The sequence below is a fragment of the Ascaphus truei genome, chromosome 5 (assembly GCF_040206685.1).
Source record: "Ascaphus truei isolate aAscTru1 chromosome 5, aAscTru1.hap1, whole genome shotgun sequence".
In the NCBI taxonomy this organism is placed as follows: Eukaryota; Metazoa; Chordata; class Amphibia; order Anura; family Ascaphidae; genus Ascaphus; species Ascaphus truei.
Window position 1 is genome coordinate 2,500,604 of NC_134487.1, and position 26,664 is coordinate 2,527,267.

General features: G+C 51.2%; 1 protein-coding gene across 1 annotated transcript in view; it reads right to left on the minus strand.

The window, feature by feature from the left end:
* The window catches only part of SHANK3 (SH3 and multiple ankyrin repeat domains 3), a 246,252-nt gene that overhangs the window by 115,063 nt on the left and 104,525 nt on the right, over nt 1–26,664 (minus strand). Inside the window, exon 5 of the mRNA XM_075599237.1 lies at nt 12,668–12,795. Coding sequence (XP_075455352.1) covers nt 12,668–12,795 — 128 coding nt within the window. The remainder of the gene's footprint in view (nt 1–12,667; nt 12,796–26,664) is intronic.

Here is a 26,664-nt window from a genome sequence, read left to right on the forward strand (position 1 = left end):
TTTGTGATCGATCCCTTAAATATAAAGTTGTATTCGGCCTGGCCTACCGTGACAATCAGAAAGAATTTTTCTCATGGGAAGACCAATGGTCACCCCAGGTACATTTTAGATTTAATGTTGTATGATTATGCTCTAAACAGACGATTTTAATCAGCGTCTATTGTGTGAAACTAATGCAATTGTTTGAGTGTCTCATGTCCAGGTGCAGTCCTACTAATTAGATGAAGATAAAGGTGACGCAAAAGCGCTTTTCATCTAAAGTGGAGAGGCCCATTCCAGATGCTACCCCGTCAGAGTATTTTCCTGGATCCATGTTACACAAGTGCACCCACAGTCGCTTCAAAATTAAACCTCAATACAGAAGGGAAGGCCTAAAGACACAGTTATTTTCAGTTGGTGTTTTGGGTCACAATAAAACCCGGCACTAACCAAAGAAGGAGAAAAGTTCGTACCAGAAATCCGGACCTCAATATATGAACTTTGAACTTTTTAATAACCTTTTTTACAGGTTTTATTATTTTAATTACAATGTTTATGCTGTTAGGTTTATATAAGTGGTGTTCACATTAAGATGATAGGGTAGTAACAGGAATATTTTGTTTAATAATATGTCTTTTGTTTTATTGTCCTGTGTATAGCATATATGCACACCTTCTTGTTATATAATGGAATCCTGGTAAACAAAGCCCACATCTTATGTGCAATGTAACCCAATGTACTATCCATACCCAATAAGTTGCACCCCAGGAACACGAGAGTTATATTTAACCCCTTGGAAAAAGACAAGATGCTATAAGATATTTGTAGAACTATATATATATAAAAGAAACTGGTTACGAAGGGAGTAGAAATACGACTTTGCCCTAGGGAAGTTATTGACTCTGTGATAGAAGGATAGATAAAGTATTATCCTGCAACTAGACCAGGTTATGTTATTTGGGAAAGTGATTTTAGTGTTTAAAGGTAGAGATGAGGGTTGGGATTTGTTGGGACTTGGTGGTTAGATTATTTCACTGGGAGCGAAGCTAGTGGATGTTTTTGTATGTATGTTTGTCCTACTCATTACTCTGTGTTATGAACAGCAATACTTTGGTCCAGAAGTGTGTTGCAACCCCCCCACCGATGCTATGTCTCTTTTTGGTGATGAAAATGTCAGCAGTCCCCCAGAAGAAGAGACCAAAAAAAGAAATCAACTGGGCCGATACAATGGCCAGATAGGAATCAAGTTATGCACTATGGGACTATATTTTTTTGGTCCGGCAGGACAATGATATGGTTAACTGTTCTTTAAAAAGACTGTCTCTAAAGGATACGAGGGGGGCTGAGAAGATTGGATATGAGGAAGGTGGGAAGGGTGTGTGTCAACCACAAGGAAAGGATCACAAGTCAGCCATTTTGACTATGGCATCCATTTTGTCTGTTCCGATATTCTGAGTAAATGTAGTATGTAAGATGTATGTGTTGGGCAGTCGCTCCTAGGAAATATTAACCCACACCAACCCCCACTTATGCTCAGAAATAGAATTTAAATAATGTTCCCCCTACCTAAGCAAAGGATACGAAATTGAAAGGCATTAATTATTAAAAGTAGCTCAGTTAAGAGAGTTGCGGGAGGTCTAATACCTTTTTAGGAATGTATGATTTATATGCAAAAGGGGATTTTTTAGTAGTCAATATAGATGCCGTTTTTAACGATACTAAAGACGCTATTTTAAGACTCAGTAGCAAATAGCAACAAATTAGTGCAACAGTATTGCAAAATTGTATGGCACTAGATTATCTGTTGGCAGCACAAGGAGGGGTTTGTAAGTTAGTAGGTAAAGAATGTTGTGTTTATATTGATGACCAATCAAAAAGTATACATCATGACATGGACACTCTACCAGAAATTCAATCTAGAATGCGAGAGGAACCAAAAGGGTTCGATTGGACATTTGGTCTTGGAAATTGGCTAGGTGCGTTGGGATTGAAAATTCTTTATGGAATCATGGCAATCGCAAGTTTATTACTTTGTGTGTATATGTTAATTCAGATGGCTAAAAGTGTAATCAGCTCTATTTTTGCCAAAAGAAAGCTGCTTCTGCTTCTAGCTCTACAGTTATTTATATGTTTCCCACAATGAGAGCGAGAAATACCAATAGTCTTGGTACTCGTCAACCACCCATATGTTCATCTCTGATTATCAAACGAGGTACCTAAAAGAGATAGGTTTCTGCATCCCCATGGTCTCTTAGAGGTTTCTCCCTTGGAGTTTTTCCTCTCCTGAGTGGTATGTAGAAGAATAAATGGGACTGGTCGATTGGATTGTTCTTCCAGAACAAAAGGAGGGAATGTAAGGTTAAAAACTGTATCTGTCAGCTATGTTCTTTTCAGGGCCTGAATAGGTTAAAACAGCCAAGCTTTATTTTCGCAAGAAGACTAGATGGTAAAAGTATTTCAGCTTTAGACCAGCTGTCCCAGGATATCTATTACATAAGAAACAAGATTATAAGAAACAAGACCGCTAGTCTTGTTTCTGACCCCATTAGTAGTTATTGACCTTTGATCCCTATTTCTACTAATGTAGGCCAGATGGTATATGTCATTTTAGATGTATGATCTATACATTGGAATTGAATTTGTAACAGATGTATGAAATTGACACACAATGTATTGTCCTTGCCTTTTGTATAAATATTCCTCTCTTGGCATATTAAAACCAGAAGTGATGACTCGGCTACCTTGTGTGCATTGAGTCTTTGCTTCTCCGAGCTCGACTATCATATCTGAGACCAGAAGCATATAGCAGCTGCGTGATGAATCTCCCCGGGTCGAGTAGAAGAAGTTGCCTGCTCTAAGGTCTGGTCAGGTAGACTGGACCTAACAAGGTGTGTGAGAGACACAGACAGAACTGGAAGCCCCGGGAGATGAGACTGTGCCAGCGATGTGAGCTAGGAGAGGTGTGTGAGAGACACAGACAGAACTGGAAGCCCCGGGAGGTGAGACTGTGCCAGCGATGTGAGCTAGGAGAGGTGTGTGAGAGACACAGACAGACACAGACAGAACTGGAAGCCCCGGGAGATGAGACTGTGCCAGCGATGTGAGCTAGGAGAGGTGTGTGAGAGACACAGACAGAACTGGAAGCCCCGGGAGATGAGACTGTGCCAGCGATGTGAGCTAGGAGAGGTGTGTGAGAGACACAGACAGAACTGAAAGCCCCGGGAGGTGAGACTGTGCCAGCGATGTGAGCTAGGAGAGGTGTGTGAGAGACACAGACAGACACAGACAGAACTGGAAGCCCCGGGAGATGAGACTGTGCCAGCGATGTGAGCTAGGAGAGGTGTGTGAGAGACACAGGCAGACACAGACAGAACTGGAAGCCCCGGGAGATGAGACTGTGCCAGCGATGTGAGCTAGGAGAGGTGTGTGAGACACAGACAGAACTGGAAGTCCCGGGAGATGAGACTGTGCCAGCGATGTGAGCTAGGAGAGGTGTGTGAGAGACACAGACAGAACTGGAAGCCCCGGGAGATGAGACTGTGCCAGCGATGTGAGCTAGGAGAGGTGTGTGAGAGACACAGGCAGACACAGAACTGGAAGCCCCGGGAGATGAGACTGTGCCAGCGATGTGAGCTAGGAGAGGTGTGTGAGCGACACAGGCAGACAAAGACAGAACTGGAAGCCCCGGGAGGTGAGACTGTGCCAGCGATGTGAGCTAGGAGAGGTGTGTGAGAGACACAGGCAGACACAGACAGAACTGGAAGCCCCGGGAGATGAGACTGTGCCAGCGATGTGAGCTAGGAGAGGTGTGTGAGACACAGGCATACACAGACAGAACAGGAAGCCCCGGGAGGTGAGACTGTGCCAGCGATGTGAGCTAGGAGAGGTGTGTGAGACACAGGCAGACACAGACAGAACAGGAAGCCCCGGGAGATGAGACTGTGCCAGCGATGTGAGCTAGGAGAGGTGTGTGAGAGACACAGGCAGACACAGACAGAACTGGAAGCCCCGGGAGATGAGACTGTGCCAGCGATGTGAGCTAGGAGAGGTGTGTGAGAGAGACAGGCAGACCCAGACAGAACTGGAAGCCCCGGGAGGTGAGACTGTGCCAGCGATGTGAACTGGGAGAGGTGTGTGAGAGACACAGGCAGATACAGCCAGAACTGGAAGCCCCGGGAGGTGAGACTGTGCCAGCGATGTGAGATAGGAGAGGTGTGCGAGACACAGGCAGACACAGACAGAAGCCCCGGGAGATGAGACTGTGCCAAAGATGTGAGCTGGGAGAGGTGTGTGAGAGACACAGGCAGACTGTAATGACATGGGAGTCACGCCGCCCTCGGCGTGCTCCCCACTTACCCGCGGTTCCACCGGGCTCTCCCGCGCCTCGCAGCGATCCTTCCTCCAGGACGCCGATCGCCATCTTGCCTAGACGCGCGCACGCCAGCGCTCTCCTTCTAGTGTCGGGCCTGGGCGTGTGCCCGGTCATGCGCCCGCAAGTACGGCCACACGGGGGCGCGCCCACATGGAGGAGCGCCAGCCTCTTAAAGGCATATCATCCCTTCATAATGCTTCAATCAAATGTACCCGTTCGTCTAGTCCCTCCTCCAGGAGTTCCTCTGGACCTATCCCTGCCCCAGTCTGGCCCATTCACACACCCCCACCTTGCTACTCGGCCATTGGACCCTCTTGCCTATATATACCCTGCAGCTTCATTAACTCGTCGGCTGAGCATAGAACCAGTTGTTCTCATCACTCTCTGCCTCCCTAGTCCTGTCTTGTCCTGTCTTGTTTTGCAGTCTTCCTTGTGTACCGAACCGGCTTCCTCTACGACGACCCGCACCTCTGGCATCCCGAACTTGGCATACGGCTATACGACTCTCCGCACCTCTGGCACCCCGATCCCGGCAAACGGTAAACGATTACGTTCCTCTCTCTGACCCAGGACTTGGCGAACAGTACCCTCGACCATCCGAACCTCTCCTGCCCCGACGCGAACTCCCAGACCACTCTACACTCAAGACGCGCCCTCACGGCTGTGGGTGGCGTTTTATCCTATCCCACCTCAGCACCGCAGTCCCGCCTCGTCCTGACATTATGCTCAGCCCTACAAACATGAACCCCGCTGAGGTGGAGCGTACTTTAAATACCCACACGAATCTCTTCACCAGGCTAGAGACTTATCTGGAACAAAATGATAGGCGGACGGAGATGTTTCAGCAGAGCCTTCATGCCCTTACCATCCAAGCCCGAGCTTCCAGTCGGGTACCTTCACCCACGGCTTCCACAGCCTCCGCAACAGCCTTTCCAGCACCTCCGTTTGCTTTGGAACCCCGTATTCCTGCTCCCAAACACTATGCTGGGGATCCCCAAGGATGTAGGGGCTTCCTTAATCAATGCCTCATCCAATTCTGACTCTCGCCCTCTCGTTTTGTCTCTTCCGTCTCTAGGGTCGGCTATATCGTGGCTCTTCTCACCGACGAGGCGCTGGCATGGGCTTCTCCCATCTAGGAACAACAAGGACCCATCACACAGGACATCGACCTCTTCGTCCATGAGTTCCGAAGAGTCTTCGACACCCCTGCACGGCAATTAACGGCAGCATCCTCTCTTCATCACATAACCCAGGCAGATCGTTCCGTCGCCCGGTACGCTGTGGAGTTCCGCACACTTGCTGCTGAGACAGGATGGAACAATGAAGCACTATCTTCAGCGTTTTGGCAAGGCCTGTCCGAATCCCTAAAGGATGAGCTCGCGGCGCGGGAACGTCCCACTGACCTAGAGGATTTGATCGATCTGTGCGTTCGGGTGGATCAGCGTCTGCAGGAGCGGAGGACTGAACGTTCTCGTTACCGTCAACGGGTTTCAAGGCCTCTTGCTCCATCGTTCGTGTCTCCAACACCCCCATCCGGGGACGCCCCGGAACCAATGCAGTTGGGAGGTAACAAGCTGTCTTCTGCCGAGAAACAACGTCGGCGCAATGCCGGTCTCTGCATGTATTGTGGCAATTCCGGTCACGTAGTACTCCAGTGTCCCCACAAGCCGGGAAACGCCAACTCCCAATGAGATCCCGGAGAGTCTCGTTGGGAATACTGTCCCTCTCTCCCATCATCAAAGACGTCCTTCCCACCAGGATACTGTTGCCAGTTACACTGTCTGGAGAGGGGTTTCATACTCAAGCACGGGCGGTCATAGACTCCGGTTCCGCAGGCAATTTCATCGATCAAACCTTTGCTAGACGGAACAATATTCAACTTATCAGTAAGAGGACGCCAGTGGGTCTGGAGGCCATTGACGGTCGACCCCTACAGCCGGCATTCATCACGCTACAGACGGTGCCTCTCCTACTACAGGTCGTCGACGTTCATGCGGAGATCATTACCCTCGATGTTATCCACACTCCCTCTGTTGAGCTGATTTTGGGTCTTCCTTGGCTCCAAGTCCATAATCCTCGCATCGACTGGACGGATCGGGAACCTATCCAGTGGGGTCCTCCATGTGCCAAGACATGTACCAGGATTTTCCAGAAGATTGGTGGGTTGTCTACCCTGCCAGAGAAGGTTGACTCCCTACCTTCTGTGTATTTGGAATTCCGCGATGTGTTCGACAAAGTACGTTCCGAGGTTCTACCTCCGCACCGTCCTTTCCACTGCCCGATTGACCTACTACCCGGGGCACCTCTTCCCAGAGGACGATCCTATCCTCTCTCTCTCCCAGAGACTAAAGCCATGAACACTTATATTGCAGAGAATTTAGAGAGGGGTTTCATCCGAAAGTCTTCCTCCCCAGTCGGAGCAGGCTTCTTTTTCGTAAAAAAGGACGGTTCTCTTCGTCCATGCATCGATTACCGGGGTTTGAATAACATCACGCGCAAGAACCGCTACCCGCTGCCCTTGATACCGGGAACTCTTCGACCGTCTTCAGGGAGCTACTATCTTTTCTAAACTGGATTTAAGAGGTGCCTACAATTTAGTAAGGATACGTGAGGGGGACGAGTGGAAGACTGCTTTTAACACCCATGACGGCCATTATGAATATCTGGTCATGCCGTTCGGTCTGTGCAACGCACCCGCAGTCTTTCAGGATTTCGTCAATGAGATTTTTCGGGACATTCTTAACCAATTCCTTATCGTCTACCGAGAGGACATCCTAATTTTTTCTAAATCCACTCAACACATCAAACACGTTCAACAGGTGCTGTTACGCCTCCGGGAGAACCATCTCTTTGCGAAATTGGAGAAATGCCAGTTCCATCTCACGTCCGTGGCATTTCTGGGATACATTATCTCTGACTCCGGCTTCAATATGGATCCAGAAAAACTTAAGGCTATTTTGGACTGGCCCCGTCCGACCACCCTCAAAGCCGTGCAACGCTTTCTAGGTTTTGCAAACTATTACCGGCGCTTTATTCGCAATTTTTCTTCTACGGTATCTCCCATAACTGCTCTCACCAAGAAGGGTGCAGATCCTTCATCATGATCTGAAACCGCCATACGGGCATTCAATCTTCTAAAAAAGGCTTTTGTGTCTGCCCCTATCCTCACCCACCCAGATCCTAAACTTCCATTTACCCTGGAGGTAGATGCCTCTGACGTCGGGGCTGGGGCTGTCCTGTCCCAAAGGACTTCTCCCTTAGCCAGACTACACCCATGTGCCTTCTTTTCGAAGAAATTCTCGTCCGCAGAACGGAATTACGATGTCGGGAACCGGGAGCTTTTGGCTATCAAATTGGCATTAGAAGAGTGGAGACACTTCTTAGAAGGTACGGAGACACCCATAACAATACTCACAGACCATAAGAACCTTCTCTACTTAGAAGGGGCACGTCGTTTGAGCTCTCGACAAGCCCGCTGGGCACTATTCTTTTCACGGTTCAATTTCCTCATCTCCTTCATTCCTGGCTCCAAAAATCTGAAGGCGTACGCCCTGTCTAGACAGTTCCTTGCAGAGGACAAGTCTGAAAAGCAGCTAGAGACGATAATTCCCTCTAGATGTATCTGTCCGCCAACTCATTTGATATCATGGACAAGATTCAATCCGAGCAATCACAGGCTCCGATGGGGTTCAAGGTCCCGGAGGGAAGACTCTACAGGCACCCCAACACCGCAAGAGGGTTCTCGAGTGGTGCCATTCCTCTAAATCGGCAGGACATCCAGGGATACGGAAAACCAACGACCTTGTTCAACATACCTTCTGGTGGCCAGAGAGGGCTAAGGATGTGGAGGAGTTTGTTAAAGCGTGTGGCACATGCGCTCGCAACAAAGTACCCCGGGTCAGACCAGCAGGCCTTCTCCTTCCTTTACCCATTCCAGACCGGCCCTGGAACCATATTTCTATGGACTTCATCGTAGAGCTCCCAAACAACAAAGGGATGAATACGATTTTTGTGGTAATTGATCGTTTTTCCAAACAGACGCACCTTGTTTCCTTGAGGGGTCTTCCAAATTCCTCCAGGCTAGCGGATGTTTTCATCCAGGAGATTTTTCGTCTTCACGGAGTGCCTTCAACCATCGTCTCTGATCGAGGGTCCCAATTTGTGTCAAGATTTTGGCGAGCTTTTTCCCGAAAATTGGGTATTTCACTACAATTCTCCTCGGGATACCACCCACAGACCAATGGGCAGACGGAGAGGGCCAACCAAAACCTGGAACAATACCTTCGATGTTTTATAACCGATACACAGGATGACTGGGTGGATCTGCTTCCTTGGGCCGAGTTTGCTCTTAACTCCCTCCGCAATGACTCCACTCAGGGATCTCCCTTCTTCATAAATTGTGGCTTTCATCCTTCCCGTTTACCCTTCTCCCCTCTATCCTCAGGAGTACCAGCGGTTGACAAGCGCATCTCCCGGCTGAAAGACTTATGGAGGAGGATTCAGGAGAACTTAAAGGTGGCCACAGGGAGACAGAAACTCCAGGCAGATCGCCTTCGACGCCAGGTTCCAGAGTTCGCGCCAGGAGACAGGGTTTGGCTTTCTTCCAGGAATATCCGACTAAAGGTTCCTACCATGAAGCTAGCTCCCAAGTTCCTCGGTCCCTTTCCCGTGGTCAGGAGGATTAATCCTGTGGCTTATCGCCTGCGCCTTCCACCCTCGATGAAGATGCCTTCAGTCTTCCATGTATCTTTGCTTAAACCAGCATTTCAGAGTCCTCGCTTTTCTAAGACTACTTCTCCTCCACTTCCTCTTCTGATCCAAGGTCAACAGGAGTACTAGGTCCAGTCTATCCTGGATTCTAGGATTTCCAGAGGAAATACCTGGTCCACTGGAGGGGGTTCGGACCAGAGGAACGTTCATGGATTCCCCACCGGGATCTCCACGCACCTCGACTCGTCCAGGCTTTCCATTGTAAGAATCCCTCCAAGCCATGTCATGGACGCCCGGAGGTCGCCCCTGAAGGGGGGGGGGTACTGTAACGACCTGGGAGTCACGCCGCCCTCGGCGTGCTCCCCACTTACCCGCGGTTCCACCGGGCTCTCCCGTGCCTCGCAGCGGTCCTTCCTCCTGGACGCCGATCGCCATCTTGCCTAGATGCGCGCACGCCAGCGCTCTCCTTCTAGTGTCGGGCCTGGGCGTGTGCCCGGTCACGCACCCACAAGTACGGCCACACGGGGGCGCGCCCACATGGAGGAGCACCAGCATCTTAAAAGCATATCTTCCCTTCATAATGCTTCGTCTAGTCCCTCCTCCAGGAGTTCCTCTGGACCTATCCCTGCCTCAGCCTGGCCCATTCACACACCCCCACCTTGCTACTCGGCCATTGGACCCTCTTGCCTATATATACCCTGCAGCTTCATTAACTCGTCGGCTGAGCATAGAACCAGTTGTTCTCATCACTCTCTGCCTCCCTAGTCCTGTCTTGTCCTGTCTTGTTTTGCAGTCTTCCTCGTGTACCGAACCGGCTTCCTCTACGACGACCCGCACCTCTGGCATCCCGAACTTGGCATACGGCTATACGACTCTCCGCACCTCTGGCACCCCGAACCCGGCAAACGGTAAACAATTACGTTCCTCTCTCTGACCCCGGACTTGGCGAACAGTACCCTCGACCATCCGAACCTCTCCTGCCCCGACGCGGACTCCCAGACCACTCTACACTCAAGACGCGCCCTCGTGGCTGTGGGTGGCGTTTTATCCTATCCCACCTCAGCACCGCGGTCCCGCCTCCTTTGTGGTGAGCTCGTCCTGACACAGACAGACAGAACTGGAAGCCCCGGGAGATGAGACTGTGCCAGCGATGTGAGCTAGGAGAGGTGTGTGTGAGACACAGGCAGACACAGACAGAACTGGAAGCCCCGGGAGATGAGACTGTGCCAGCGATGTGAGCTAGGAGAGGTGTGTGAGAGACACAGGCAGACACAGACAGAACTGGAAGCCCGGGGAGATGAGACTGTGCCAGTGATGTGAGCTAGGAGAGGTGTGTGAGAGACACAGGCAGACACAGACAGAACTGGAAGCCCAAGGAGATGAGACTGTGCCAGCGATGTGAGATAGGAGAGGTGTGAGAGACACACAGGCAGACACAGACAGAACTGGAAGCCCCGGGAGGTGAGACTGTGCCAGCGATGTGAGCTAGGAGAGGTAGAAGATGAAACACACTTCCTGCTGCGCTGCACACAATACTCTGAAGTGAGGGGTGCTCACAGCAATTATTCATGTACTGTGTAATCATTACACCTACCCCTGTTATTACTGTACTGTGTAATCATTATACCCTACCCCCTGTTATACATGTACTGTGTAATCATTATACCTACCCCCTGTTATACATGTACCGTGTAATCATTATACCCTACCCCCTGCTATTCATGTACCGTGTAATCATTATACCCTACCCCGTGTTATACATGTACTGTGTAATCATTATACCCTACCCCCTGTTATACATGTACTGTGTAATCATTATACCTACCCCCTGTTATACATGTACCGTGTAATCATTATACCCTACCCCCTGTTATTCATGTACCGTGTAATCATTATACCCTACCCCCTGTTATACATGTACTGTGTAATCATTATACCCTACCCCCTGTTATACATGTACTGTGTAATCATTATACCTTACCCCCTGTTATACATGTACTGTGTAACCATTATACCTACCCCCTGTTATTCATGTACTGGGTAATCATTATACCCTACCCCCTGTTATTCATGTACTGTGTAATCATTATACCCTACCCCCTGTTATACATGTACTGTGTAATCATTATACCCTACCCCCTGTTATTCATGTACCGTGTAATCATTATACCCTACCTCCTGTTATTCATGTACTGTGTAACCATTATACCTACCCCCTGTTATTCATGTACTGTGTAATCATTATACCCTACCCCCTGTTATTCATATAGTGTGTAATCATTAAACCCTACCCCCTGTTATACATGTACTGTGTAATCATTATACCTACCCCCTGTTATACATGTACTGTGTAATCATTATACCTACCCCCTGTTATACATGTACTGTGTAATCATTATACCTACCCCCTGTTATACATGTACCGTGTAATCATTATACCTACCCCCTGTTATTCATGTACTGTGTAATCATTATACCCTACCCCCTGTTATACATGTACTGTGTAATCATTATACCCTACCCCCTGTTATTCATGTACTATGTAATCGTTATACCTACCCCGTTATATATGTACTGTGTAATCATTATACCTACCCCCCGTTATACATGTACTGTGTAATCATTATACCCTACCCCCTGTTATTCATGTACTGTGTAATCATTATAACTGACTAACAAAAATATAACATACACTTATATCTAGTGCAACAGTAAATTAAAATAATGTGCACTAAAATAGGAGAGAGAGAGAAGACACACACAGCGAACGAGACAGGAGGAGCAGGCAGACAGAACGAGACGGGAGGAGCAGACAGACAGAGACAGGAGGGGCAGACAGACAGGAGGAGCAGACAGACAGACAGAGACAGGAGGAGCAGACAGACAGAGACAGGAGGAGCAGACAGACAGACAGACAGAGACAGGAGGAGCAGACAGATAGAGACAGGAGGAGCAGACAGACAGAGACAGGAGGAGCAGACAGGCAGAGACAGGAGGAGCAGACAGGCAGAGACAGGACTAGCAGACAGACAGGAGGGACAGACAGGCAGACAGGCAGAGACAGGAGGAGCAGACAGACAGAGACAAGAGGAGCAGACAGACAGACAGAGACAGGAGGGGCAGACAGACAGGAGGAGCAGACAGACAGAGACAGGAGGGGCAGACAGACAGACAGGAGGAGCAGACAGACAGAGACAGGAGCAGACAGACAGACAGGAGGAGCAGACAGACAGACAGGAGCAGAGAGACAGAGACAGGAGGAGCAGACAGACATAGACAGGAGGGGCAGACAGACAGAGACAGGAGGGGCAGACAGACAGACAGAGACAGGAGGAGCAGACAGGCAGAGACAGGAGGGGCAGACAGACAGAGACAGGAGGAGCAGACAGACAGAGACAGGAGGAGCAGACAGACAGAGACAGGAGGAGCAGACAGACAGAGACAGGAGGAGCAGACAGACAGAGACAGGAGGAGCAGACAGACAGAGACAGTAGGAGCAGACAGACAGATAGGAGGAGCAGACAGGCAGACAGACAGGAGGAGCAGACAGAGACAGAGACAGGAGGAGCAGACAGACAGACAGGAGGAGCAGGCTCTTGTGCTTACACTGATCTCGGCTGGAGTGATACGCCTGCTTGTTGGTCGCTGTTTGACTGTAGCGGCCCTGGAATCGGCCTCAGCAATCTCTGGTCTCAAGGAGGGATCCGAAGCCACAAGGATCTCATCCAATCGCTCTGCAAGTGACAGAACAGATCACAGCTAATCCTATGATTACCTCTAACCTCTGCTACAAAGAAGCACAGCTATCACCATAAATACATGTGAAGAAGAGACCTGTGAGATTTGGGAAGCTCTGCACATGTGAAGAAGAGACCTGTGAGGTTTGGGAAGCTCTGTACATGTGAAGAAGAGACATGTGAGGTTTGGGAAGCTCTGTACATGTGAAGAAGAGACCTGTGAGGTTTGGGAAAGCTCTACATGTGAAGAAGAGACCTGTGAGGTTGGGAAAGCTCTGTACATGTGAAGAAGAGACCTGTGAGGTTTGGGAAAGCTCTGTACATGTGAAGAAGAGACCTGTGAGGTTTGGGAAAGCTCTGTACATGTGAAGAAGAGGCTTGTGAGGTTTGGAAGCTCTGTACACGTGAATAAGAGACCTGTGAGGTTTGGAAAGCTCTGTACATGTGAAGAAGAGACCTGTGAAGTTTGGGAAAGCTCTGTACATGTGAAGAAGAGACCTGTGAGGTTTGGAAAGCTCTGTACATGTGAATAAGAGACCTGTGAGGTTTGGAAAGCTCTGTACATGTGAAGAAGAGACCTGTGAGGTTTGGGAAAGCTCTGTACGTGTGAATAAGAGACCTGTGAGGTTTGGAAAGCTCGGTAGAGTATAATTTTGTTTGTTTAATAAATGTGAACTATATTAAACGTTTCAGGGTCCTTCTGATGTTCTAGACACGTTATGAACACTCATTTTCTTGGGCAGATCGAGCTGATCCCTCCAACAGAGCAGCCAGCCTGATGGAAACGGAAGAAGAACCCACTCCAGAACATGGGCACCAGGAGTGAGTACGTTATGAGGACAAGCTCTACGTTCCCCCAGAAGTGTAAAGCAAACTTCACCACAACAAAAATGGCTACTGGAGCTTTAAACTAAACCAGATTTATGTGAAATCAATCCAAACTTTATTAATCAAAGAAAAAGCAGCGCCCAGGACATGGAACCAGCAATGAGCCACCACAGGAAGTTCTTCTAGGTCTGCTGTGCAATATAGAGATGGGAAAACCTGTCTGAATTCCATTTGTGGATTGGGTACTATAATAAACCCAAGCAGATTCATCCAAATTCACCATTTGATATTATTCAGTTGGGATTTTAAGAATAAAGTGAGAGTGTGGTTAGCTCACACTGCTAGAGCTGCCGTTCTGAATAACCGAGTGAGAGAGGGTGTGGTTAGCTCACAATGCTAGAGCTGGCGTTCTGAATAACCAAGTGAGAGAGGGTGTGGTTAGCTCACACTGCTAGAGCTGCCGTTCTGAATAACCAAGTGAGAGAGGGTGGGGTTAGCTCACACTGCTAGAGCTGCCGTTCTGAATAACCAAGTGAGAGAGGGTGGGGTTAGCTCACACTGCTAGAGCTGCCGTTCTGAATAACCAAGTGAGAGAGGGTGTGGTTAGCTCACACTACTAGGGCTGCCGTTCTGAATAACCGATTGAGAGAGGGTGTGGTTAGCTCACACTGCTAGAGCTGCCGTTCTGAATAACCAAGTGAGAGAGGGTGTGGTTAGCTCACACTACTAGGGCTGCGATTCTAAATAACCGATTGAGAGAGGGTGTGGTTAGCTCACACTGCTAGGGCTGCCGTTCTGAATAACCGAGTGAGAGAGGGTGTGGTTAGCTCACACTACTAGGGCTGCCGTTCTGAATAACAGAGTGAAAGAGAGTGTGGTTAGCTCACACTGCTAGAGCTGTCGTTCTGAATAACCGAGTGAGAGTGTGGTTAGCTCACACTGCTAGAGCTGCCGTTCTGAATAACCGAGAGAGGATGTGGTTAGCTCACACTACTAGGGCTGCCGTTCTGAATAACAGGGTTAGAGAGGGTGTGGTTAGCTCACACTGTTAGAGCTGCCATTCTGAATAATGGAATGAGAGAGAGTGTGGTTAGCTCACACTGCTAGAGCTGCCATTCTGAATAACTGAGTGAGAGAGGGTGTGGTTAGCTCACACTGCTAGAGCTGCCATTCTGAATAACCGAGTGAGAGAGGGTGTGGTTAGCTCACACTGCTAGAGCTGCCGTTCTGAATAACCAAGTGAGAGAGGGTGGGGTTAGCTCACACTGCTAGAGCTGCCGTTCTGAATAACCAAGTGAGAGAGGGTGTGGTTAGCTCACACTACTAGGGCTGCCGTTCTGAATAACCGATTGAGAGAGGGTGTGGTTAGCTCACACTGCTAGAGCTGCCGTTCTGAATAACCAAGTGAGAGAGGGTGTGGTTAGCTCACACTGCTAGAGCTGCCATTCTGAATAACCGAGTGAGAGAGGGTTTGGTTAGCTCACACTGCTAGGGCTGCCGTTCTGAATAACCGAGTGAGAGAGGGTGTGGTTAGCTCACACTACTAGGGCTGCCGTTCTGAATAACAGAGTGAAAGAGAGTGTGGTTAGCTCACACTGCTAGAGCTGTCGTTCTGAATAACCGAGTGAGAGTGTGGTTAGCTCACACTGCTAGAGCTGCCGTTCTGAATAACCGAGTGAGAGAGGATGTGGTTAGCTCACACTACTAGGGCTGCCGTTCTGAATAACAGGGTTAGAGAGGGTGTGGTTAGCTCACACTTTTAGAGCTGCCGTTCTGAATAATGGAATGAGAGAGAGTGTGGTTAGCTCACACTGCTAGAGCTGCCATTCTGAATAACTGAGTGAGAGAGGGTGTGGTTAGCTCACACTGCTAGAGCTGCCATTCTGAATAACCGAGTGAGAGAGGGTGTGGTTAGCTCACAATGCTAGAGCTGCCGTTCTGAATAACCGAGTGAGAGAGGATGTGGTTAGCTCACACTACTAGGGCTGCCGTTCTGAATAACAGGGTTAGAGAGGGTGTGGTTAGCTCACACTGTTAGAGCTGCCGTTCTGAATAATGGAATGAGAGAGAGTGTGGTTAGCTCACACTGCTAGAGCTGCCATTCTGAATAACTGAGTGAGAGAGGGTGTGGTTAGCTCACACTGCTAGAGCTGCCATTCTGAATAACCGAGTGAGAGAGGGTGTGGTTAGCTCACAATGCTAGAGCTGCCATTCTGAATAACCGAGTGAGAGAGGGTGTGGTTAGCTCACACTGCTAGAGCTGCCATTTTGAATAACAGAGTGTATTGGAGGAGATGAGGAGTAGGAGGTAAGAGAGTAGGTGTATACATCAGGCCTGGGAGGGCATAATGAGATGCAGGGAGAGAGGTCCCAGGTATTGGTGAAGAGGAGTAGGTTAGAGGTGTGTATAAATCAGGCCTGGGAGGTATAATGAGATGCAGGGAGAGAGGTAGGAGGGGAGAGGTCCCAGATAATGGAGGAGATGAGGAGTAGGAGGTGAGAGAGGTGTATAAATCAGGCTTGGGAGGGTATAATGAGATGCAGGGAGACAGGTAGGAGGGGAGAGGTCCCAGGTATTGGAGGAGATGAGGAGTAGGTGAGAGAGAGGTGTATAAATCAGGCCTGCGAGGTATAATGAGATGCAGGGAGAGAGGTAGGAGGGGAGAGGTCCCGGGTATTGGGGGAGATGAGGAGTAGGTGAGAGAGAGGTGTATAAATCAGGCCTGGGAGGATATAATGAGATGCAGGGAGAGAGGTAGGAGGAGAGGGGGCCCAGGTATTGGAGGAGATGAGGAGTAGGAGGTGAGAGAGAGGTGTATAAATCAGGCCTGGGAGGGTATAATGAGATGCAGGGAGAGAGGTAGGAGGGGAGAGGTCCCAGATACTGGAAGAGGTGAGAGAGCAGGTGTATAAAGTCAGGCCTGGGAGGGTATAATGAGATGCAGGGAGAGAGGTAGGAGGGAGAGGTCCCAGGTATTGAGGGAGATGAGGAGTAGGAGGTGAGAGAGGGGTGTATAAATCAGGCCTGGGAGGGTATAATGAGATGCAGGGAGAGAGGTAGGAGGAGAGGGGTCCCAGGTATTGGAGGAGATGAGGAGTAGGAGGTGAGAGAGAGGTGTATAAATCAGGCCTGGGAGGGTATAATGAGATGCAGGGAGAGAGGTCCCAGGTATTGGGGGATATGAGGGGTAGGAGGTGAGAGAGCGGGTGTATAAATCAGGCTTGGGAGGGTATAATGAGATGCAGGGAGAGAGGTAGGAGGGGAGAGGTCCCAGGTATTGGAGGAGATGAGGAGTAGGAGGTGAGAGAGAGGTGTATAAATCAGGCCTGGGAGTGTATAATGAGAGGCAGGGAGAGGTAGGAGGGGAGAGGTCCCAGGTATTGGAGGAGATGAGGAGTAGGAGGTGAGAGAGAGGTGTATAAATCAGGCCTGGGAGGGTATAATGAGATGCAGGGAGAGAGGTAGGAGGGGAGAGGTCCCAGGTATTGGAGGAGATGAGGAGTAGGAAGTGAGAGAGTTGTATAAATCAGGCCTGGGAGGGTATAATGAGATGCAGGGAGAGAGGTAGGAGGGGAGACGTCCCAGGTACTGGAAGAGGTGAGAGAGAGAGGTGTATAAAGTCAGGTCTGGGAGGGCAGTGTGGCACTGAAAGTAAAGCAGCAGCTCAGAAAGTGAATGGTTAGTTGTAATTCTCAGAGCGTTAGAGAGCCAGGTTAGGGTTAGGGTTAGAGAGCCGGGTTAGGGTTAGAGAGCCGGGTTAGGGTTAGAGAGCCAGGTTAGGGTTAGGGAGCCAGGTTAGGGTTAGGGAGCCAGGTTAGGGTTGGAGAGCCGGGTTAGGGTTAGAGAGCCAGGTTAGGGTTAGAGAGTCAGGTTAGGGTTAGAGAGCTGGGTTAGGGTTAGAGAGCCGGGTTAGGGAGCCAGGTTAGGGTTAGGGTTAGAGAGCCGGGTTAGGGTTAGGGAGCCAGGTTAGGGTTAGAGTTAGGGCTAGAGAGCCGGGTTAGGGTTAGAGAGCCAGGTTAGGGTTAGAGAGCCAGGTTAGGGTTAGAGAGCCGGGTTAGGGTTAGAGCGCCAGGTTAGGGTTAGAGAGCCAGGTTAGGGTTAGAGAGCCGGGTTAGGGTTAGAGAGCCGGGTTAGAGAGCCAGGTTAGGGTTAGAGAGCTGGGTTAGGGAGCCGGGTTAGGTTTAGAGTTAGGGTTAGGGTTAGAGAGCCGGGTTAGGGTTAGAGAGCTGGGTTAGGGAGCCAGGTTAGGGTTAGGGTTAGAGAGCCGGGTTAGGGTTAGAGAGCCGGGTTAGGGTTAGAGAGCTGGGTTATGGAGCCGGGTTAGGTTTAGAGAGCCGGGTTAGGGTTAGAGAGCCGGGTTAGGGTTATTGAGTTGGGTTAGGGAGCCGGGTTAGGGTTAGGGAGCCGGGTTAGGGTTAGAGAGCCAGGTTAGGGTTAGAGAGCCATGTTAGGGTTAGGGTTAGAGAGCCGGGTTAGGGTTAGAGAGCCGGGTTAGAGAACCGGGTTAGGGTTAGAGAGCCGGGTTAGGGTTAGAGAGCCGGGTTAGGTTTAGAGTTAGGGTTAGAGAGCCGGGTTAGGGTTAGGTTCTCACAGTTGCAGGTCGGTGATGAAGAGCAGAGTCCAGATCCTCTTGTATTCTTCACCTCCAATTTAACTCCACTGACACTTCATATTTGACACTTAATTAATTAGACAGCCAATATGCAGTCTCATGACCTCGGAGACTACGAGGACGAGGACTCTCTCTCTCTCTCTCTCTCTCTCTCTCGGTACAAAGCCTTTTTATTAAAACATCAATTAACCTGATAAGTGCCAGACAGCTTGCTCATTGGGTAAAGGCCAAAGGCACTAGAGCCAATGGCCCATAAAACCTCCCCCCCCCCTTCCCCCCCCCCCCCCCTCCCATGCCGGGCGTCACTTAGCCTCGATGTTTGGCGAGAACGGGCTCCAGTCACCAGCGGGCTTTACCGACCATGGAGCCTTGTCTGGCAAAGTTACCCGCACCTATACTTCCACCTGCCACCCTGACAGGGCTCTTTAATCCCACTTAAACTAGCTCCGTATCGCCAGACCGCTCTCAAGCCCAATGTGACATTTGGGGAGCTGGGGGAGACACAGAGGTCAAAGTCCTCTACTTACCCCCAGCCGTTCTGCTTCGTGCTGCTGCCCTTCTCCACCTTGTGCCCGTCTGCACTTTTCTGCCACTGACCCCCGCACCCTCTGATCTGCATAAGCAGCTCCATTCTCCGCTCCCTGCTCCGGCATGACGCGCGACATGTGAGATCCTCTGTCCCATCTGCCCACTCCCTCCAGGCTTCCTGAGCAGCTCCGCTCTCCGGTGTGACCCGCATCTCGGGCAGCGACATGCGAGACCCTCGACCCTCTGCCCTGTCTGCACACCCCGAGCTTCCTGAGCAGCTCCGCTCTCCGGTGTGACCCGCATCTCGGGCAGCGACATGCGAGACCCTCGACCCTCTGCCCTGTCTGCACACCCCGAGCTTCCTGAGCAGCTCGGCTCTCCGGGGTGACCCGCATCACGGGCAGCGACACGCAAGGCCTCCGTGCTTCCTCCCTTCTGCACTCAGATGCCCCGGCGGCTTTGCAAGTCCGCTTGACCGCCACTCCGCAAACCATACCCCTCTGCCAGAATGCGCCTGTATAGGCTATCTCGCCACTCCACTGTGTCCAGCTGTCACTTCTGTCCATTTCGGGGTATGTCCCTGTGCCACTGCGAACCAGCGAACGCCCACATAAGCCGAGCACTCCTGGTCCCAGCAGTACCAAGAGCTGATGCTGGAACCACCCTTCCTCATGGGCCCGGGCCTTGATCTGCAGCTGCTAAAGCCCAGCAAACAGAGAGGCTCCTTCAACTGCTGACCCAAGCCTCAGCGTTGGCCAGACCAGAGCTTCCATTCAACCCGCCAGTACTGCTGCTTAAAATGAACAGATGATCCAGAGGCATTCCTTCCGACCCTGCATTGCCCTATAAACAAGTCAAGGACAGCATTCTGGACCGGTTAGCCCCAACCATGGAGACTTATCAGAGATTTGTTTACCCACTGGCTCCAATCGCAGCAGCATAGTAAAGAGGAGATTGTTCAACAGGTTATTTTGGAACAGTTCATCCAATTTTTGACTGCTCCTGCCCGTGACTGGGTAAAGTGCCACACTTCCTGTGGCAGTGCGACTAGTTGAGAACTTCCTAGGCGTCAAATCCGAGGCACACCTGTTCCAAATCTCCTGGCGACACTGACCCATGATGAAGGAGGTCTGAGAACCACGACCAAGTCTGTACGGGAATGGCAGGCCCCGCGCTGGAAGGCTCCAATGAGGGAAAACCAAAATGGGAGACATGGAGACTGGACGGGATACTTTCCCCAAGGTCCACCCAGTCCCTGGTTCCAGCAGCCTACGCCCCTCCCAAAAGTATCACCAGATATCTACCAACAGGAGAAGACTAGCTGTTCAGCCTACTATCCCGGGATGGATTGCTCCTTCACCCAGGCAACGGCCACAGCTTGCCTGAGAGAGGGATCCGTCCATTTCTCCTCCAGGTCCTGATTGCTGGAAGGACCGTTCAATCGCTTCTCAATTCCATCTCCACCAAGCCGCTGGTGCTCAAAGGTCTGGTGGACCCCGCGGTCTCCTACGAAGCAACGTATTTTAGTGAGCACATCTACGGGGATACCCAAAGTTATCCATTGGCTCAGGTATCCTTGAAGGTATAGGACCAGGAGGCTTCTATCTTGGTGGGGATAGCTCCATGGTTGCCCACACCCATTATACAGGGCCAGGACTGTCTCTCTTACCATCCCCTATTATCTGCCATTTCTCCTGAGTCAGGTTCTCAGAAAAACAGAACCCCTGGGGTCATCTTCCCATTTTCCCTGAACCTCTACCTCCAAAAGCAATGAGTCTGAAGTCTCGAAACAAAAAAGAAGAAATGGGACTGGTTCGGGACCTGACGTAAACATGATCTAAAATTACCTGCATTGTTGGGGGAAGGACAGAGGGAGGGAAAAGAGAGACCTACAGTAATAAGTCTGCCGGAACTCACACTCCCTGATTTCAGGTCAAGGCAGCAGGAGGACCCAGGTCAGGCTAAACAGTATGAAAAGGTGGTAGTATGTAATCACACAATAATTCACCAGGTCAGGCTAAAGGTTTCTTCTAATTTTATGTTAAAGGGTGATATCCTGTTCCGGGTGACCAAGGACACACAAACAGGAGATCACAAGACAAACTCGGATCCCCAAATACTGTATCATGGGGAAGACACTTGGGTCAGGACAAAACCACCTACCGATTCTCTTGGCTGGGGGTATGCGCGGATATTACAGAAGAGTCAGAAATGGGCCCCATTAATTCCCTTACCTTTGGTAGGCATCCCATTTGAGAGGGTGGGAATGGATTTCGTAAGTCAGCCCTCAGCGAAGGGACATATATTTATCCTGGTGGTGGATTTCCAGAGTCTCTTCCCTTGAGAATCGCCACGGCCAAGAATGTGGCCAATAAGTTAGTAGAGTTATTCTCTGGGGTAGGGCTGCTCAAAGTGATCTTTACGGACCAAAGAACCAACCTCATGTCCAACCCGGTAAGAACTTCGATGTACCATCCGCAAACCTTGAAGTCCAGGACTCAAAATGTTGTTAACTCAGAAAAAAGAGATTAGGCCGAAATTCTCCCCTTTCTGCGGGAAGTTCCCCCTAATCCTGTACAGGCGTCTCCCCTTTCTGCGGGAAGTTCCCCCTAATCCTGTACAGGCGTCTCCCCTTTCTGCGGGAAGTTCCCCCTAATCCTGTACAGGCGTCTCCCCTTTCTGCGGGAAGTTCCCCCTAATCCTGTACAGGCGTCTCCCCTTTCTGCGGGAAGTTCCCCCTAATCCTGTACAGGCTTCTCCCCTTTCTGCGGGAAGTTCCCCCTAACCCTGTACAGGCTTCTCCCCTTTCTGCGGGAAGTTCCCCCTAATCCTGTACAGGCGTCTCCCCTTTCTGCGGGAAGTTCCCCCTAACCCTGTACAGGCGTCTCCCCTTTCTGCGGGAAGTTCCCCCTAACCCTGTACAGGCTTCTCCCCTTTCTGCGGGAAGTTCCCCCTAATCCTGTACAGGCGACTCCCCTTTCTGCGGGAAGTTCCCCCTAATCCTGTACAGGCATCTCCCCTTTCTGCGGGAAGTTCCCCCTAATTCTGTACAGGCTTCTCCCCTTTCTGCGAGAAGTTCCCCCTAACCCTGTACAGGCTTCTCCCCTTTCTGCGGGAAGTTCCCCCTAATCCTGTACAGGCGTCTCCCCTTTCTGCGGGAAGTTCCCCCTGACCCTGTACAGGCTTCTCCCCTTTCTGCGGGAAGTTCCCCCTAATCCTGTACAGGCGTCTCCCCTTTCTGCGGGAAATTCCCCCTAATCCTGTACAGGCTTCTCCCCTTTCTGCGGGAAGTTCCCCCTAATCCTGTACAGGCTTCTCCCCTTTCTGCAGGAAGTTCCCCCTAATCCTGTACAGGCTTCTCCCCTTTCTGCGGGAAGTTCCCCCTAACCCTGTACAGGCTTCTCCCCTTTCTGCGGGAAGTTCCCCCTAATCCTGTACAGGCGTCTGCCCTTTCTGCGGGAAGTTCCCCCTAATCCTGTACAGGCTTCTCCCCTTTCTGCGGGAAGTTCCCCCTAATCCTGTACAGGCTTCTCCCCTTTCTGCGGGAAGTTCCCCCTAATCCTGTACAGGCGTCTCCCCTTTCTGCGGGAAGTTCCCCCTAATCCTGTACAGGCGTCTCCCCTTTCTGCGGGAAGTTCCCCCTAATCCTGTACAGGCTTCTCCCCTTTCTGCGGGAAGTTCCCCCTAATCCTGCACAGGCTTCTCCCCTTTCTGCGGGAAGATCCCCCTAATCCTGTACAGGCGTCTCCCCTTTCTGCGGGAAGTTCCCCCTAATCCTGTACAGGCGTCTCCCCTTTCTGCGGGAAGTTCCCCCTAACCCTGTACAGGCTTCTCCCCTTTCTGCGGGAAGTTCCCCCTAATCCTGTACAGGCGTCTCCCCTTTCTGCGGGAAATTCCCCCTAATCCTGTACAGGCTTCTCCCCTTTCTGCGGGAAGTTCCCCCTAATCCTGCACAGGCGTCTCCCCTTTCTGCGGGAAGTTCCCCCTAATCCTGTACAGGCGTCTCCCCTTTCTGCGGGAAGTTCCCCCTAATCCTGTACAGGCGTCTCCCCTTTCTGCGGGAAGTTCCCCCTAATCCTGTACAGGCTTCTCCCCTTTCTGCGGGAAGTTCCCCCTAACCCTGTACAGGCTTCTCCCCTTTCTGCGGGAAGTTCCCCCTAATCCTGTACAGGCGTCTCCCCTTTCTGCGGGAAGTTCCCCCTAACCCTGTACAGGCGTCTCCCCTTTCTGCGGGAAGTTCCCCCTAACCCTGTACAGGCTTCTCCCCTTTCTGCGGGAAGTTCCCCCTAATCCTGTACAGGCGACTCCCCTTTCTGCGGGAAGTTCCCCCTAATCCTGTACAGGCATCTCCCCTTTCTGCGGGAAGTTCCCCCTAATCCTGTACAGGCTTCTCCCCTTTCTGCGAGAAGTTCCCCCTAACCCTGTACAGGCTTCTCCCCTTTCTGCGGGAAGTTCCCCCTAATCCTGTACAGGCGTCTCCCCTTTCTGCGGGAAGTTCCCCCTAACCCTGTACAGGCTTCTCCCCTTTCTGCGGGAAGTTCCCCCTAATCCTGTACAGGCTTCTCCCCTTTCTGCGGGAAATTCCCCCTAATCCTGTACAGGCTTCTCCCCTTTCTGCGGGAAGTTCCCCCTAATCCTGTACAGGCTTCTCCCCTTTCTGCAGGAAGTTCCCCCTAATCCTGTACAGGCTTCTCCCCTTTCTGCGGGAAGTTCCCCCTAACCCTGTACAGGCTTCTCCCCTTTCTGCGGGAAGTTCCCCCTAATCCTGTACAGGCGTCTGCCCTTTCTGCGGGAAGTTCCCCCTAATCCTGTACAGGCTTCTCCCCTTTCTGCGGGAAGTTCCCCCTAATCCTGTACAGGCTTCTCCCCTTTCTGCGGGAAGTTCCCCCTAATCCTGTACAGGCGTCTCCCCTTTCTGCGGGAAGTTCCCCCTAATCCTGTACAGGCGTCTCCCCTTTCTGCGGGAAGTTCCCCCTAATCCTGTACAGGCTTCTCCCCTTTCTGCGGGAAGTTCCCCCTAATCCTGCACAGGCTTCTCCCCTTTCTGCGGGAAGATCCCCCTAATCCTGTACAGGCGTCTCCCCTTTCTGCGGGAAGTTCCCCCTAATCCTGTACAGGCGTCTCCCCTTTCTGCGGGAAGTTCCCCCTAACCCTGTACAGGCTTCTCCCCTTTCTGCGGGAAGTTCCCCCTAATCCTGTACAGGCGTCTCCCCTTTCTGCGGGAAATTCCCCCTAATCCTGTACAGGCTTCTCCCCTTTCTGCGGGAAGTTCCCCCTAATCCTGCACAGGCTTCTCCCCTTTCTGCGGGAAGTTCCCCCTAATCCTGTACAGGCGTCTCCCCTTTCTGCGGGAAGTTCCCCCTAATCCCCGAACGACGACAGGAGCAAGTAGAGCTTGTTGTCCAGTTTAAGGATGCTTTTTCAGAAAGGCCAGGAAAAAAATCATCTGATTTCCAAAAAATCATAACTTAGCTCAGTGTGACCGTACAGTGTCACCCAAACAGACTACCGGAGAGCAAAAAGGACGTAGTCCGGAAAAAGGTCCAGGAAATGTTAGACTAGTGGGTTATAGAAGAGTCCCTTAGTGACTGGGGCAGTCCTCTGGCTCTAGAACCCGAGGCATATGGGAAAGTACGGATCTGTGTAGACCTAACGGAAGTCAATGTGGTCTCACAGTTTGATTCATTCCCAATGCTCAGAGCTGCTTATCTCCTCGAGGCCAACTACAGCGGCGGCCACCATTATTCTAAGCCGGGTGCCACCGCGGGAATCTTTAAACCCGCGGACGGTGCGCGGCTCTTTTCGGCCGGTTTCCCGCGCCTCGGGCGCTTTCAATGATAAGCGCCATTAGAAATCGGAGAAAAAGCCCCGCTTTTATCCCGGCGAGCTTTAGAATAACGCTGGCCGGGACAGTACATAACCACTTTGGATTTGACAAAGGGGTATTGGAAAAAGAGTCCGGCCAAAGCCACTTCCGCCAGTCCTACAGGTCCATTTAAATTTGTAAATTGGCCGCCTGGGTTACACGGGGCACAGGCGACTTTCCAGGGGTTGATGGACAGGATATTGCGTCCCCATACAGATTTTGCAGTTGCGTATCTTGACGATATCGTCATATTAAGCAAAACACTGGGGATCCAATCAGAACAGACTGGCGGCGCTCCTTAGGTCGTTCAGAAAGGTGGGTCTGACGGCAAACCCAAAGAAATAAAATAAAGACATACAATACAATACACCTTGGGAAAGGCGGAAACAAAATACCTGGGTTATGCCGTGGCATAACGTGGCATAACGTGGCAGAGTAAGACCACTAGCTAGCAAGGCAAATAACCAGAGAGAAGATCCCACTCAACAGACAAGGACACAGGTCAACTCACGTCTGGGATTACCTGTAACCAACCCGCCCTCACACACTAACCTGTAACCCACCCGCCCTCACACACTAACCTGTAACCCACCCGCCCTCACACACTAACCTGTAACCCACCCGCCCTCACACACTAACCTGTAACACACCCGCCCTCACACACTAACCTGTAACCCACCCGCCCTCACACACTAACCTGTAACCCACCCTCCCACACTAACCTGTAACCAACCCTCCCTCACACACTAACCTGTAACCCACCCGCCCTCACACACTAACCTGTAACCAACCCGCCCTCACACACTAACCTGTAACCCACCCTCCCACACTAACCTGTAACCAACCCTCCCTCACACACTAACCTGTAACCCACCCGCCCTCACACACTAACCTGTAACCAACCCGCCCTCACACACTAACCTGTAACCCACCCGCCCTCACACACTAACCTGTAACCCACCCTCCCACACTAACCTGTAACCAACCCTCCCACACTAACCTGTAACCAACCCTCTCACTCCAACATGAAACCCACCCGCCCTCACACACTAACCTGTAACCCACCCGCCCTCACACACTAACCTGTAACCCACCAACCCTCACACACTAACCTGTAACCCACCCGCCCTCACACACTAACCTGTAACCCACCCGCCCTCACACACTAACCTGTAACCCACCCGCCCTCACACACTAACCTGTAACCCACCCGCCCTCACACACTAACCTGTAACCCACCCGCCCTCACACACTAACCTGTAACCCACCCGCCCTCACACACTAACCTGTAACCAACCCTCCCACACTAACCTGTAACCAACCCTCCCACACTAACCTGTAACCAACCCTCTCACTCCAACATGAAAACCACCCGCCCTCACACACTAACCTGTAACCCACCCGCCCTCACACACTAACCTGTAACCCACCCGCCCTCACACACTAACCTGTAACCCACCCGCCCTCACACACTAACCTGTAACCCACCCGCCCTCACACACTAACCTGTAACCCGCCCGCCCTCACACACTAACCTGTAACCCGCCCGCACTCACACACTAACCTGTAACCTGCGCGCCCTCACACACTAACCTGTAACCCACCCGCCCTCACACACTAACCTGTAACCCACCCGCCCTCACACACTAACCTGTAACCCACCCGCCCTCACACACTAACCTGTAACCCACCCGCCCTCACACACTAACCTGTAACCCACCCGCCCTCACACACTAACCTGTAACCCACCCGCCCTCACACACTAACCTGTAACCCACCCGCCCTCACACACTAACCTGTAACCCACCCGCCCTCACACACTAACCTGTAACCCACCCGCCCTCACACACTAACCTGTAACCCACTCGCCCTCACACACTAACCTGTAACCCACCCGCCCTCACACATAACCTGTAACCCACCCTCCCACACTAACCTGTAACCAACCCTCCCACACTAACCTGTAACCAACCCTCTCACTCCAACATGAAACCCACCCGCCCTCACACACTAACCTGTAACCCACCCGCC